The sequence below is a fragment of the Aquarana catesbeiana genome, linkage group LG07 (assembly GCF_042186555.1).
Source record: "Aquarana catesbeiana isolate 2022-GZ linkage group LG07, ASM4218655v1, whole genome shotgun sequence".
Classification (NCBI taxonomy): domain Eukaryota; kingdom Metazoa; phylum Chordata; class Amphibia; order Anura; family Ranidae; genus Aquarana; species Aquarana catesbeiana.
In genome coordinates this window covers 88,825,756-88,841,867 of record NC_133330.1, presented here as the reverse complement: position 1 = coordinate 88,841,867, position 16,112 = coordinate 88,825,756, and the positions used below count along the sequence as shown (strand labels likewise).

The 16,112-nt window shown below is 39.1% G+C and overlaps 1 protein-coding gene across 6 annotated transcripts in view; it reads left to right on the top strand.

Moving 5' to 3' along the window:
- The window catches only part of NISCH (nischarin), a 184,933-nt gene that overhangs the window by 43,424 nt on the left and 125,397 nt on the right, over positions 1-16,112 (top strand). For 5 of the 6 annotated variants that reach the window (XR_012235258.1, XM_073592451.1, XM_073592452.1 and 2 more), the window contains 2 exons: positions 432-560; positions 3,716-3,829. Coding sequence is in view for 5 of the 6 variants with exons in the window: in XM_073592451.1 (XP_073448552.1) it covers positions 432-560; positions 3,716-3,829 (243 nt within the window). In the remaining variant the exon portion in view is untranslated. Of the gene's footprint in view, positions 1-431; positions 561-3,715; positions 3,830-4,602; positions 5,260-16,112 lie in introns of those variants that run through there. The other variant, XM_073592455.1, reaches the window with a different exon arrangement.

The following is a 16,112-nucleotide window of genomic DNA, read 5'->3' as shown; positions in this document are numbered from 1 at the left end:
CAGCCAAACACTAACCATGAGTGAAAGAAAAGTTTTTGTGTTATCATTCTGAAAAATGGCCAAGAAATCATTAATTCTGCCAGGGTATGTAAACTCGTGAGCACAACTGTATGTGTGCGTGTGTAATAAATATATTCTCATAAAATGCAATAATAATTCTTTTGGAGCATGTGTGGGGTTATATCTCCAATAAACATAGCCATAAATCCTCCTCTTGATTACTGGGTAATTGACTCTCTAAGGAGCATCACACCTTTATCCACTTACAAGATTTCTTACATGTGCCTTTACTAAGATGTTCTTAAGAATATAATATGGCCGCTTTACTTGTTCCAAGAAGTCCTTATGCTGTTCTATATCCAGGCCTTGCAAATCTGTGTTATATTTGTGCTTTTTTTTTTAATATTTATTTATTTATTTATTTTACACAGGTTGATGAAATTAAAAATATTGGGAATCTTCCATGCTTGGAAACTGTGATTCTGACCGACAACCCTGTGACTATTATCCCTGATTACAGAACAAAAGTTCTTGCACAGTTTGGGGACAGAGCTGCAGAGGTAAAATCATTCTGAAAATCTGATTAAGATCTTTTCCCCTACATAACCATTTAGGATGGCAAAAGATAGAACGATATTTCAGAGAACTATGGACAGCCCTTTCCTTAATTTCCATATGGCTGGTTTCACTCTGAAGTGTAAACCCATCTAAACCCATGAAAAAGTGTATAATTTTGCAGCATACCAGTCTTTAGATGTACTGGCTGCATTAGTTCTCATTTTTCAGACTTTTGTTTCCCCTTATGTTCAGCTGATGATTCTGCCAGTAACACACTTCTTTTCCTAGGGTGACAGCACTCACTCACTGTACGGTATATGTAAAGGAGCATTGTCACTCTAGGACAGAAAACGTGTTGGGACTTCTCATCATCATAACTTTGTGTGTGTGGAATGAGGTGGACTGGGCAGGGTTGATAATACTCTTTAAAGCAGGGTTCCACTCAAATTTTTAACTTAATCTTACCCCCTTCATTTAATTGCATAGATGTTCAAATGCCGCACAAATTTATTTTTTTTAATCGCTGTAATTACCTTTATGTTGTACTTTATTGTGGCACTTCCTGTCTCTTCTCCCATGGGAGTAGGCGTGTTTATTGCCTTTCCCCGGCGCCGCACTGTCTCCTGGGAGCTTAGTGTCAGGCTTCCCAAGATTCAGTGCGGAAACAATGATCATGCGTGTGAACAAGCTGTGAATGAACAGCATTCACCACATCCAGGAAATCAATGCTTGTGGGCTTCACATGCCCACAAGCAAGATGGAAACAGCCAGCATCACATTTTTTAAGTTATTCTTCAGTACTAAAACAGACAGAGGCGGAAATATTACACCCAAACTGTGAGTATTATTTTGGGGTTAGCAAAGTGTCTCAATGACCAAAAAAAAAAAAAAGAAGAAGTTTGGTCGCTGGACTCCCGCTTGAATTTATTCTGAGCATGCGTGGCACTTTGTCCATAGGATTTGTCTACACACGATCGGAATTTAAAGGATCGGATTTTGTTGTCGGAAAATTTTATAGCCTGCTCTCAAAATTTTTGTGTCGGAAATTCCGATGGAAAAAGTCCGATGGAGCCCACACACGGTCGGAATTTCCGACAACAAGCTCCGATTGCACATATTCCGTCGGAAAGTCCGACCATGTGTACAGGGCATTAGATTGTAAGCTCGCAGGAGCAGGGCTCCTCTAACCCCCTTGATTTGAATTGTACTGTTGGTGAAGGGTCTCCCTTTACATTGTAAAGCGCTGCGCAAACTGTTGGTGATATAGATAGATAGATAGATAGATAGATAGATAGATAGATAGATAGATAGAGATATATATATATATAGATAGAGATATATAATATATCGCCGGACTCCCGCTTAAAGAGAACACAGGAACTGTGCACAGAACAGCACTGGATTTCTGGCAAGATCTATAGATGTGTTTTGCACAGCTATAACAAAACACTTTCAGTTGTATATTTAAGAGACCAAAAAGAAGGGAAAAATAAACGTTCATTGTTAGGGGTTTTATACACTTTAAATTCTCTGTCGACAATTCCTATTAGTTCACCTGTTAAAAATTAGGTGTCAGATGCTAATAATTTAGTATAAAATTTTAACTTCTTATTTGGCATATCATCATTGGCTTTGATTTAAGTAGCCATCTGTTTCTGCTTTCAGCTAGAAACTGGAAAACCCTTCCACAAGTGGTCCAGTGTTGAATGATGGGGATTGATCCATTTGGACCCTTGCTGATCAAGTTTGCTGGGCAGCATTGTAATAACATCTCTGAGGCTGTTGTATCCTATAGAGGTGCACTGCCTATTTGATTTTGGATGGTCACCGTTGCAGAATGCAGGCAGAGGTGCCTGGAAATTTAGCTGATTGTGTTCTGAGCAGGGCAATCCCCATCATTTAAATATTATTAATATTATACACTATATAGCGCCAACAGTTTGTGCAGCACTTTATAATATAAAGGGAGACCGTACAGTTACAATACAATAAAATACAAGAAGGTTAGGCGGGCCATGCTTACAATCTAATAGGGTGGGGAAAGTGGTACCAAAGGTAATAATAACTGTTGGAGATGAGCTTATGGAAGAGGTAAAAGCTAATTTGTTAGTTGGAGGCCGGATAGGCTTTCCTGAAGAGTTATCAGAGATTGCCTAAAGGTGGCCAGAGTAAGAGATAGCCAGACAGATTGAGGAAGAGAGCTCCAGAGGATGGGAGAAGTCCTGGAGACAAGCACGGGAGGAGGAGATGAGAGCGCTAGATAGCAGGAGGTCTTGGGACGAGTGGAGAGGACAGTTTGGGTGATATTTGGAGACAAGATTGGTGATGTAGCTCGGGGCAGAGTTGTGAATGGCGTTGTATGTTACTATTTTGCATTTAATTCACTGGGCATTTAACAGATAGACTTCCAGGAGAATGGTCTGCCATGATATTGCTTTAATTGAGAATTTCTTGTTATGGTAATGGGTTTTGACTACATCATTTACAGATATATAACATGTATTGTACACATTTCAAAGATATAATTGGTGTAAGACAGTAAAATAAAATTATGATCACATACGATTTGGGATGCTATTCTTTTTTTTTTTTTTTTTTTTTTAAACAAAAAGCTTTTATTAATGTTTGAAAATAACATTGGTACAATCATATTAACATTTGTACATAAGTTTCATATAACAGTGAATAATTGACTTCAATAATAGAGTATTTATTGGTAAGGCCACCAAGGTGGTTTCGTATCCGACCTATTGTTATATTGATAAATTATTTGGAAATACTCTAGCTTTGTATAGAAAAAATCTGTTATTTATTTTGAAAGGGAGAATAAATTTATGGACCCCTGAGAGGTGTCCTTAGATATAGATATAGTAATAGAAATGAGGAGTAAAGAGGAGGAAAGAAAATTAAATAAAAATAAAATAAAATAAATATATTATAGGAAAAATATTGGTCTATGTATAAAAGGTTTATCTTTATGTGAAAGTGGTATATGAATCAGAATATTTAAAAGTAATCCATGGTTGCCATATTTTATTAAAATTTTCTATATTCCCTTGTGTTGTTGCTCTGATCTCTTCCATTCCTTTAATGGGATGCTATTCTTGTCTTGTGAAAATTAATTTGAAATAATATATTCTAGCACTTTTTTATTCAGGTTTGTTTGGACAATACTGCTACAACAGAAAAAGAACTAGACACAGTGGAAGTGCTGAAAGCAATCCAGAAAGCAAAGGAAGCAAAAAATAAACTGAATAATACTGATAAAAAGGTATAACAATGGACGTTAGTTTTCTAAAACCTATTGATTTTTGGTTATAGAAATGTATTTTTGTACCTGGACTAAACTGATTTGGTTACTAATCTCTTTCTTTAGTTCCTGAAAATTATGCCTCATTTTTATTGCTTCTTTGCTACTTATTAGATGTAGTATTACCAGTAGAAGATGTACCATTTTAAGTATTTTAGTATAGTAAAAACATGCGCAATTGGAAAAATGTGTGTACTAGGCCAGGCAATATATTACATCCCTTTAACTGTAAAAGTTCAGTTTACTTCTTTTTTAGCCTTGTGTTCAGAGCTGAACACATGCTAGGTGTATTGCAGCAAAGTTCCCCAAATTACAGGCAACACAGAACTTTATCAAGATTCAGTAGAAAATCACTTTCCATGGCTTTTAAGGGAAACCTCTTATGATTTAAATGTTGGATTTGCCATTGCACGGTGACCTAACCACCATATTGAGGTCTCCTTTTGGTACGTGAGTTTGGGTCACTAATCTGGAATTCTTATGCAGATAACAGAGTGGTGGATGTAAACATTTGAAAGCATTGGTGCAGTTATCTCATGATAAACAGTGTCTAGAATTTACAATTTGTTTTTGTCAAAGGCAATCCTAAATGATTGTGTATACTGTACAGTATCTATACAGTTATACCCACTGGTGGGTATTGTATTGCATCCTAGATCCAATGACGCCTATATTTATTTGTCCACCCCTGTGGGAGAAGTCAGTGTTAATCCACCAACTTTTTATTTTTGCAGAGATTCCAGAAGCAACATCTCTAAACCTGGCCTGTCAAGCCAACCCACTTGGGTTTCCATTATGGAGGGTTCTCTCCCTCCTTTTTGGATTTTCACTTAGACAAATTCAAGCAAACCTGCACTAAGAAAACCTGCCGTGGTAGATACCTTTTTCTGAAAATGCTAGTTCCCTGATTCCCTCCAAAATTTGGAGAAAAAAAAGAGAGTAGTGGAAACAGAAACAAGATCTTTTGAAAGTCTTTTTCTGTTTCTGCTCAGCAACCTACTGTATGTATGCGATTGAGGGAAACCTTTCTGTGTCCATGTAGACCTTTGTCACTTTAAGTGAGTAAACCTCAAAGCTGGATCGGGAATTCAAAGACTGAAGAAGAATTGTTCTAGTATTATGCGAAAGGGGAAAAAACATGAGCACCTCAAAATAGTGAGCAAAAAGGGTGAAATAGAATCCTTGAGGCAAAACTTCCATAAAAACACGGTTTTGTTTAGTATTTAAAATGCCTCATTAAGCACAACAAATTACCTCAGTTATTCTATGTCACTTATCTAGGGTGCCCCATATATACAGTATCTCACAAAAGTGAGTACACCCCTCACATTTTTGTAAATATTTTATTATATCTTTTCATGTGACAACACTGACGAAATTACACTTTGCTACAATGTGAAGTAGTGGGTGTACAGCTTGTATAACTGTGTAAATTTGCTGTCCCTTCAAAATAACTCAACACACCGCCATTAATGTCTAAACCACTGCCAACAAAAGTGACTAAACCTCTAAGTGAAAATGTCCAAATTGGGCCCAATATAGCCATTTTCCCACCCAGTGTCATGTGACTCGTTAGTGCTACAAGGTATCATGTGTGAATAGGGAGCAGGTGTGTTGGAAGTTCAACATGGCACCTCATGGCAAAGATCCATGATGCTCATGCTCTCTGGAGTGTAGTCACTGACCTAGGCTATAAGAATATTGCCAAGACCCTGAAAATGAGCTGCAGCACGGTGGCCAAGACCATACAGTGGTTTAACAGGACAGGTTCCACTCAGAACAGGCCTCGGCCTGGTCGACGAAAGGAGTTGAGTGCACGTGCTCAGCGTCATATCCAGAGTTGTCTTTTGGAAATAGACGCATGAGTGCTGCCAGCATTGCTGCAGAGGTTGAAGGGGTGGGGGGTCAGCCTGTGAGTGGTCAGAGCAAACGCCGCACACTGCATCAAATTGGTCTGCATGGCTGTCGTCCCAGAAAGAATCCTCTTCTAAAGATAATGCACAAGAATGCTCGAAAACCGTTTGCTGAAGACAAGCAGACTAAGGATATGGATTACTGGAACAATGTCCTGTGGTCTAAAGAGACCAAGATAAACTTGTTTGGTTCAGATGGTGTCAAGCGTGTGTGGCGGCAACCAGGTGAGGGGTACAAAGACAAGTGTTTCTTGCCTACAGTCAAGCATGGTGGTGGGAGTGTCATGGTCTGGGGGTGCATGAGTGCTGCCGGCACTGGGGGGTTACAGTTGATTGAGGGAACCATGAATGCCACCATGTACTGTGACATACTGAAGCAGAGCATGATACCCTCCCTTCGGAGACTGGGCTGCAGGGCAGTATACCAACGTGATAACGACCCCAAACACACCTCCATGATGACCACTGCCTTGCTAAAGAAGCTGAGGGTAAAGGTGATGGACTGGCCAAGCATGTCTCCAGACCTAAACCCTATTGAACATCTGTGGGGCATCCTCAAAACATCCACCAGCTCAGTGCTCTCGTCATGGAGGAGTAGAAGAGGACTCCAGTGGCAACCTTTGAAGCTCTGGTCAACTTCATGCCCAAGAGGTTTAAGGCAGTGCTGGAAAATAATGGTGGCCGCACAAATTATTGACATTTTCACTTAGGGCTGTACGCGCTTTTGTTGCCAGCGGTTTATACATTAATGGCTGTGTGTTGAATGATTTTGAGGGGACAGCAAATTTACACTGTTATACAAGCTGTACACTCACTACTTTACATTGTAGCAAAGTGTAATTTCTTCAGTGTTGTCACATGAAAAGATATAATAAAATATTTACAAAAATGTGGCGGGTGTACTCACTTTTGTGAAATACTGTATATCTTTATACAGATAAAGTTATGATTGCAATATCAGTATAAACCTGCCCCTCTGAGCGATAAGCCGGACATGCATGGATTGAAGTTTGGATAGGACAAAGACAAGGCGCGCCAGACTCAGTGCAGTATTTAAAATAATCATTTAATAAGACAACACAAGCCAAATGGCTACTCACAAGAGGGAAATGATTTCAGGCATATGGGTAAAGGGTCCGTAGGTCAGGGTCACTCTGCGGTCCGAGCTGCTGTCCGTGTGGTAAGAAGGTGCCTTAGTCACAGTCCACATGGATGGTATGCCGCTGGGGGATAAAGTGGCGGTTAAGCCTCTGTGGATGCCCGGGAAGTGGAAAAGCCAGTATGCTGCAGTTCTCTGTGGAAGACACGACAAACGGAACCCAGAAGCGGAAGTGCGTGTCAGCGTGGAACGCAAGCTACGCCGACCAGAAGTGATGTTTTCCTGTGGCCAATCAGATGACGCCTTTCACAGTCTCCACTGTTTCAGATTTAGCTAGCTAACCAGAGAGTCTGGTGTATGTATGTATGTATGTGTGTATATGTATGTGTGTGTGTGTGTGTGTGTATATATATATATATATATATATATATATATATATATATATATATAACAATATACTACATCGTACTGGCTTTCCCACTTCCCAGGCATCCACAGAGGCTTAACCGCCACTTCATCCTCCAGCGGCATACCATCCATGTGGACTGTGACTAAGCCAGCTTCTTACCACACGGACAGCAGCTCGGACCGCAGGGTGACCCTGACCTCCGGACCCTTTACCCATATGCCTGAAATAATTTCCCTCTTGTGAGTAGCCATTTGGCTTGTGTTGTCCTATTAAATGATTATTTTAATACTGCACTGAGTCTGGCGCGCTTTGTCTTTGTCCTATTTTTTCTTTTAGAGTTGTGCTTCTACTCACAGGGCTGCAGCCACCAGTGTATATTGGAATTGGAACTGTTTTTATTCCCATTTGACTTTTATCCTCATTTTTTGGTGAATTATTCATCTTTTACCATTGTTTTTTATTTTTTATTTATCAACCAGTTGGTTTTTGCGCCATCATTTTTTTCTGTGGATTGAAGTTTGGCCGGTTCAGCAGCAACAACCAAAATTTGATCCATGTATGGGCAGGGAGGTTGTACAGAAATCAGTCTACCAGTTTACATCTGTAAAATCGCCCTGCCAGATTTACCCCACTCGAGCAGCGATAATCAGTGTATTCTGATTGTGGGGAAGTCCCCCTGCTGTTGAAATACAATAGCTCAGCAGAGAGGAATACCCACATGGAGTGTGTGATGGGGGTATCGAGTTGTCAGTTTTTTGGGTTTTTTTTTTTTTTTTTTGGGGGGGGGGGGGGGGAGGGTTTGTTCAATCCGCTGGTTGAAAGAAAAAAAACTGATCCCATCTATGGACTGCTAAACTCCTTCTTCTTTTTTTTTTTTTTTTTTTTTTTTTTTTTTTTTAACCAGCTTAAAATGTCTGGTAACTTTAAACAATTGTCTATATTTAACTATACAACAAATGGCAATAGAGTGTAAGCTATATTAAATTCTGTTCAATTCTGTAAGACAGTCATTTCTGAAACTTCTTTTAAATGCTATTTAAATATTCTTGTGGCTATACAGACCAAAAATTATAACTGTATATTTTTAAGAGACAAATTAATTTTAGATTTAACAGTCCATTAAATATTTTTTGCATATATTACCTATATGGAATAAGAGTCAGGTCTATTTTATACAAATTACTGTTACCAGGTAGTATAGTTTTGGTTTGTACAAATATTGTATATAGTATTTTATATAATTGTAAATTATCTGTCATACTGCCAGGAATTTGTATTGTAATAACCTAACCAAGGTGAATAAGCTGAACCGATTTCTAAAGGCAGAAGTTGTCTGTCTTTTTTTTTTTTGAAGACTTGATTTTTGTTTCTCTCTAGAAGGGCCACACAGTAAACATTTTTTATAGGTTTGGAAAACAAACTGCAAGCCTTTCTGTGCCAGGCCTCTTTGTACCACAACCAGAGAAGCTATATCTTTTAATGTCTAATTTCTCTATGTGGCCATTTCTCCACTTGTCATGGCAGAGTAGGCGTGAGTTGGAAATTTGGGTGAAAGCTTACAGTTCTTTCTTCTATATAAACCAAACTGTCACATGTGATGATGTAGTTGGGGATTAGACACCAGCTCATAAGGCATGATGTATCACAGTTTTGGTGCTAAGACCTATTTTACATCCTTTCATCGCATTCAAATTTTTAATGTTGTTTTGAATCTGTGTAGTGAGGGTAAAGAAGTATCACTACTGATAGTTCTGATACATCATGGAGTAGAGAAGCTCTTGCATTTTCTGCTTTCTTCAACACCTCAGAGAAACTCCCACTTATCGTCAGTCAGAATCTTGGGGCATTTTAAGGCGAGAACCTTTGTAATCATTTTTGTGAATTAACTTTTACATACAAATACCATAAAAGTCTACAGTCAGTCCCCTAGTTACAAACATCCGACTTACAAACGACTCCTACTTACAAACGAAGGGAGACAACAGGAAGTGGGAGGGAATCTACCCCTAGGAAGGGAAATTCTCTCCTGTAAGGGTTCTTATGGAAAAAAGGTACTTCCACTGATGCTTTATCACCAAGGCTTATTTCCACAACAACCTAAAATTTTAAAAATCCAATTTTCATTGGGACAGAAAGTGAGGTGAAATCTTCTGAACAGGGGCAAAGACAGCAAAACAAGAATTTTTTTTTTTGGTTGGAGCTACACTTAAAAAATGTACCTGATTCAACTTAAGAACAAACCTACAGACCCTATCTTGTTTGTAACCCGGGGACCGCCTCTATATAAATAACATGTGCAGTAAATTCATCTTATCTATATGATTAAAATGTAGGTAATTTAGTTTCACAGTTTTAAAAATGTGTAAATCATGCAAAGTAAGGATAATACCATATGCAGTATGCCTAGTTAATTGATCACTTTCATATTGAAGCAACCCTGACACTTGTATCTACACTTTCAAGTGACCCTAACAGTACCCTGGTATTTTATACTTCCAATTGTGTCCAATTGTCTCAAATGTGAGCTATACTTAATGTATTATTTAGTGTATTAGGCACAGTATAGTATAGACAGTATAAATGAAATATGCTTTGATGTCCAAATTTGCTCCTTATCTTTTAAAAAGTACATGTTCACTTTTAAGTTCATACAGTATCTCACAAAAGTGAGTACACCCCTCACATTTTTGTAAATATTTTATTATATCTTTTCATGTGACAACACTGAAGAAATGACACTTTGCTACAATGTAAAAGTAGTGAGTGTACAGCTTGTATAACAGTTTGCTGTCCCATCAAAATAACTCAACACACAGCCGTTTAATGTCAAACTCCCTGGCAACAAAAGTGAGTACACCCCTAGTTGAAAATGACCAAATTGGACCCAGTTAGCCATTTTCCCTCCAGGGTGCCATGTGACTCGTTAGTGTTACAAGGTCTTAGGTGTGAATGGGGAGCAGGTGTGTTAAATTTGGTGTTCTTGCTCTCCCTCTCTCATACTGGTCACTGGAAGTTCAACATGGCACCTCATGGCAAAGAACTATCTGAGGATCTGAAAAAAAAAAGAAATGTTACTCTACATAAAGATGGCCTAGGCTATAAGAAGAACTCTCTGAAAAAAGAATTGTTGCTCTACATAAAGATGGCCTAGGCTATAAGAATATTGCCAAGACCCTGAAACTGAGCTGCCAGTGACCAAGACCATACAGAGGTTTAACAGGACAGGTTCCACTCAGAACAGTCCTCGCCATGGTCGACCAAAGAAGTTGAGTGCACGTGCTCGGCGTCATATCCAGAGGTTGTCTTTGGCAAATAGACATATGAGTGCTGCCCGCATTACTGCAGAGGTTGAAGGGGTGGGGGGGGTCAGCCTGTTAGTGCTCAGACCATACGCCGCACACTGCATGAAATTGGTCTACATGGCTGTCATCCCAGAAGGAATCCTCTTCTAAAGATGATGCATAAAAAAGTCCGCAAACAGTTTGCTGAAGACAAGCAGACTAAGGACATGGATTACTGGAACCATGTTCTGTGGTCTGATGAGACCAAGATAAACTTGTTTGGTTCAGATGGTGTCAAGCGTGTGTGGCGGCAACCAGGTAAGGGAGTACAAAGACAAGTTTGTCTTGCCTACAGTCAAGCATGGTGGTGGGAGTGTCATGGTCTGGGGCTGCATGAGTGCTGCCGGCACTGGGGACCTACAGTTCATTGAGGGAACCATGAATGCCAACATGTACTGTGACAGCCTAAAGCAGAGCAGGATCCCCTCACTTCGGAGACTGGGCCGTATTCCAACATAACGACCCCAAACACACCTCCAAGACGACCACTGCCTTGCTAAAGAAGCTGAGGGTAAAGGTGATGGACTGGCCAAGCATGTCTCCAGCCCTAAACCCTCTACAGCCTCCAGCTCTGTGATGTCATCATGAAGGAGCGGAAGAGGACTCCAGTGGCAACCTGTGAAGCTCTGGTGAACTCCATGCCCAAGAGCGTTAAGGCAGTGCTGTAAAATAATGGTGGCCACACAAAATTACACTTTGGACCCAATTTGGACATTTTCACTTAGTGCCTGTTCACACTACCGTGACTTGGGATCTGACTTGTCAGACCTCAAGTCGCCCCAAGTCGCTTGACATCAGAAATTCCATTCAAGTGAATGAGAGCCGTCTTAATGTACGCTACTGAAGTCGCTTCGACTTCAGAAAAGGTTCCTGTACTACTTCAATCCGACTTCTAGGCGACTTGTACCCATTGATTTCAATGGAAGTCGCCTCCAAAGTCGGATCGTGTCTTAACTGAAGCAACAATACAGGAAGAGAAGATGGTTTTCTCAAGCAAACCCCTCCCTCCCACAGAGCTGATTGTTGTTTGATTGGCCACTGGAAAGTCGCCTGTCCTGGAGGCGACTTGAAGTCGCCTTGTAAGTCACCCCAAGTCGCGCTGTGGTGTCGCCCTCAGGTCGTGTCCAGGTCGCCTGGCAAAGTCGCGGCCAGAGTCGTGTTGCCCCTGTGTGAACCGAGCCTTAGGGGTGTACTCACTTATGTTGCCAGCGGTTTAGACATTCATGGCTGTGTGTTAAGTTATTTTGAGGGGACAGCAAATTTACACTGCAATACAAGCTGTACACTCACTACTTTTACATTGTAGCAAAGTGTCATTTCTTCAGTGTTGTCTCATGAAAAGATATAAAATATTTACAAAAATGTAAGGTGTACTCATTTTTTTTTGAAAAACTGTATCATTTTGAAATTGTCTTATTAGAGTAATGATTGGGAGGCATGCTACATCTTTCTACGCATTTCTTTATCATACCGCTATTTTCCTGCTCAGTTCAGGAGGGTTGCCAATGGACCAAACATTTCATTTTTTTTAATGCATTTTTGGCCAATTCTGGTAAATATCAGGCAGTTTAATATGCCTGTATATGGCCATCTTTAATCTCAGTTATTGTTCCTTTTAGATGAAAATACTGGAGGAAGCAAATAAATCTGATTATCAGTATTATAAAAGTATTATGCTAAATTATTTGCACTTTTGGGGCCTGAATCTGTACAGTATTTGTGAGTGAATGATTAGAGAGTGTGACAATGGTAGATCCTAGTGTCTATAAATATCTGAAGGCATATTGTCTTTGCACATAGCAGTGTCATTTTTAAGCCTGCAGTAGAAAGCAACTATAATTAGAAGAAGGTTGTAAAAGTCTGCATAAGGTAAAGAAAAAAGAATGCCAGGATTTGCTGAATACCTGTTTGTACAACAGTGGTTTCTGAAGCATTTCTAAGCCCTTAAACAAGTATTTTATATAGATGTTCTTACCAGTCCTTAACCACTTCAGCCCCGGAAAGATTTACCCCCTTAATGACCAGGCCATTTTTTGCGATATGGCACTGCGTCGTTTTAACTAACAATTGCGTGGTCGTGCGACGCTGTACCAAAAACAAAATTTGATGTCCTTTTTTTTTCCCCCACACATAGAGCTTTCTTTTGGTGGTATTTGATCACCTCTGCGGTTTTTATTTTTTGTGCTATAAACAAAAAAAGAGTGACAATTTTGAAAAAAAAGCATTTTTTACTTTCTGCTATAATACACAACCAAAAATAATGTAAAAAATCGAATTTCTTCATCACTTTAGGCCAATATGTATTCTTCTACAAATTTTTGGTAAAAAAAAGTTTATAGCATCTACAAAATCAGGGATAGATTTGGGGACTTTACTTTTTTTTTTTCCTTTTACTAGTAATGGTAGCAATCTGCAATTTGTAGCGGGACAGACACTGCGGCAGACAAATCTGACCCGAAGTGACACTTTTTGGGGACCAGTGACACCAGTACACTGATCAGTGCTGAAAATATACACCGATCAATGTATAAATTACACTGGCAGGGAAGAGGGTTAACACTAGGAGTTAACTGTGTTCCCTGGTTATGTTCTAACTGTGTGGGGGCTGGGCTTACTGGGACAACACAGAGATCGCTTTTCCTGATCACTAGGAACAGCAGATCTCCATATTGTCCCCTGTCAGAACGAGGATCCGCCTTGTTTACATAGGCAGATCCCCATTCTGCCTCTCTGTACCGCGATCACAGGTGGCTGGCAGACATCGAGTCTGCGGGACCCCGGAGCGCACCCACACTATGACATGCAAAGACCGACGTACAGATACGTCGGTTTGCGCAGCTGAGCCGCCTTGCTGCAGTATATATGGTTTCTTTCTCTCAGTATATATGCGGAAGGCGGTCGGTAAGTGGTTAAATGAGGTGGCTGCATTAGTTTTCACTTTTCAGTTTAGGATAGTTTTCAGCAAGCATAGAAGATTTCGCTAGAATTGCAGTGTCTTGTCCCATAACGCCACCATGTAATGGAGATTAACAAAGGCCGACATAGTTAAAGTTCAGCCTCTCTTACAACCGTGCCTCCCCTATAGATACAATTAAAAAAAGGATGTAGATGTGAGGGGACAGGAAGTTTTTATTTATTTATTTATTTATTTTGGGCTTGGATATACTTCAAGAGTAATCATTAAGTGGAAGGGTCATGCATGCATAGCCATCCACCATTTCAAATCTGTAGATGTCTTTTAAGATCCGAACATTTCAAAAAACCATAGAAGAAAGAAGTGAGGAGAAAATGTATCATCTATCTAGTAATATATGTTGCATAACAACCACTTGTGTTTCACCACTCCACCGGCAAAGTTCAGACCTTCAGATTCCAGCAGATACTGTAGCACAATCTCTGGTAGCTGTTGGCAAAACTTAAGAATTTGTGATTTAGTACACTTTGATACAGGATTCTGTGTATAACCAGGTCACCTGAAAAATCACTTCTGTTGCTTATCAGTTTCTACAGTATATTTTTTCTGAAAATTTCCATTAAAATGTAATGATCTTTAAGTTTTGGTTTGCGATTTACCCAAAAAGGTGGACAGGAACAGGAATGTGTCATTTTGAATGTAGAAATCTGCTGTAACAGCCTCAGACTGCAGATAATATGCTGAATGATTCATGCCTGCCCATAAAGCGCGAGTATGAATATCTGACTGAGAAAGCATTGTTTTGTTATTTTTTAATTGTATGTTGTCACCAATATAATTCTGTTAAAATGTAATGTAAAAAGCTGTACATTGTATATTGACTGTGCTCTATAAATGTGCAAAAATAAAAAAAATATACAAAACAATACAAACCAGTGTGAGTTTTCAGTATTTTTGGTAGTATGAAGAAAAGCAGAAAGTAAACTAGATCAAAGTGCCATAAAAAATAAAATAAATAAAATCTTCCATAGAGAGACTATTAAACAGAATAAATTGTGTTTTTTTTTTTTAGTGTGTGTGTGTATACTATAAAAGAGATCAGGTTAATGTAAATAATCTTGTTAATGTTTAACCACCTCAATACTGCTGTACATACAGCTACTGTACAGCCATGATCCTGGTACCCTTCTTTTTAGCCTGTGATTCTCTTTCAGGTAAAAGTTATCTGAACAGCCATACAACCACTCCATGACTTTTACAGGCAGCAGAAGGGGGTCAACACCCCCCTCCCGGGAAGCCCGGTACCGATGTAACTAGTCACATCGGATGCACTGCACAGAAAGAGAGGAGGCCAGAGGAAAGATTTGGGGTTTAATAGAGCCCAGATCTGGCCATAAAGAGGACCTGTCACGGCCCATGCTACCACAAAGGATGTTCATATTTTTTGATTACATATGCAGGCTCTGCTTTAGGTTTTGCAGAGGTAAACTGTGATTGTGTGTTACTGCTCCTTCACACAATGTAAGTCTAGGAGTCAGCCAATTATTTAATAAAAAGCACTGTGTGGCTGATATACAATGTTGGGTGCTGCTTCACTCCTGGTCCATTACAGCTTGTTACTGTGCACTTTAACATGCTTTGCTGTAGGGCAGTCGCTGCTACACACAGAGTGAAGTGCGGTACTGTGTGCTGCAGTAATATATGATTAAACTTGTTTTATCACACATTATTGTAACAAATAGATTTGAAGCCAACCTAACAGTTGCTAGGCAGAATCATTCTAGTAGTGAAAGGTATCTTGACTTCAGTGGCTAATCTACAAATCTCTACATTTAATACACAGAAAGTATAAAGTAGTGTCACAAATTTGGTAAACATTTCAATAATAACTCTTAGTATGTGCTCATAGAAAATGCACATTAATTGCACTATAATGTTTGCTACTACTTGTAGCTTAATACTGCTGTTTTGATAGATACTCCGAGCAAGAAAGAGCTGGCACTAATAATGTTCATAAAGCCTACAAGCAGGGCCTGCATATGTTCTGAGCAAATATGGCTGCCCCCCTGGGTGTCTGTGTGTATATGTATGTGTGTGTGTGTGTATATGTGTATATGTATATATGTGTGTGTGTGTATGTGTGTGTGTATATATATATATATATATATATATATATATATATATATATATATATATATATAATAATAATAATAATAATAATAATAATATATGTGTGTGTGTGTATATGTATGTGTGTGTGTGTGTGTATGTATGTATATATATATGTATATGTGTGTGCATATGTATGTATATATGTGTGTGTGTAATAGGTGTATGATCATCTTTCCTTGGAGAAAGCTAGCAATGGGTTTATTTACTAAAACTGGAGAGTGCAAAATCCAGTGCATTTCTGCATACAAACCAGTCAGCTTCTAGATTTTTTTTTTTTTTTTTTTTTTTTTTTTTTAAGCTTAATTGAGGAAGCTGATTGGCTAGCTTGCACAGCTGATTTTGCACTCTCCAGGTTTAGTAAATCAACCCCACTGTGACTGCAATGCAATTTCTTTA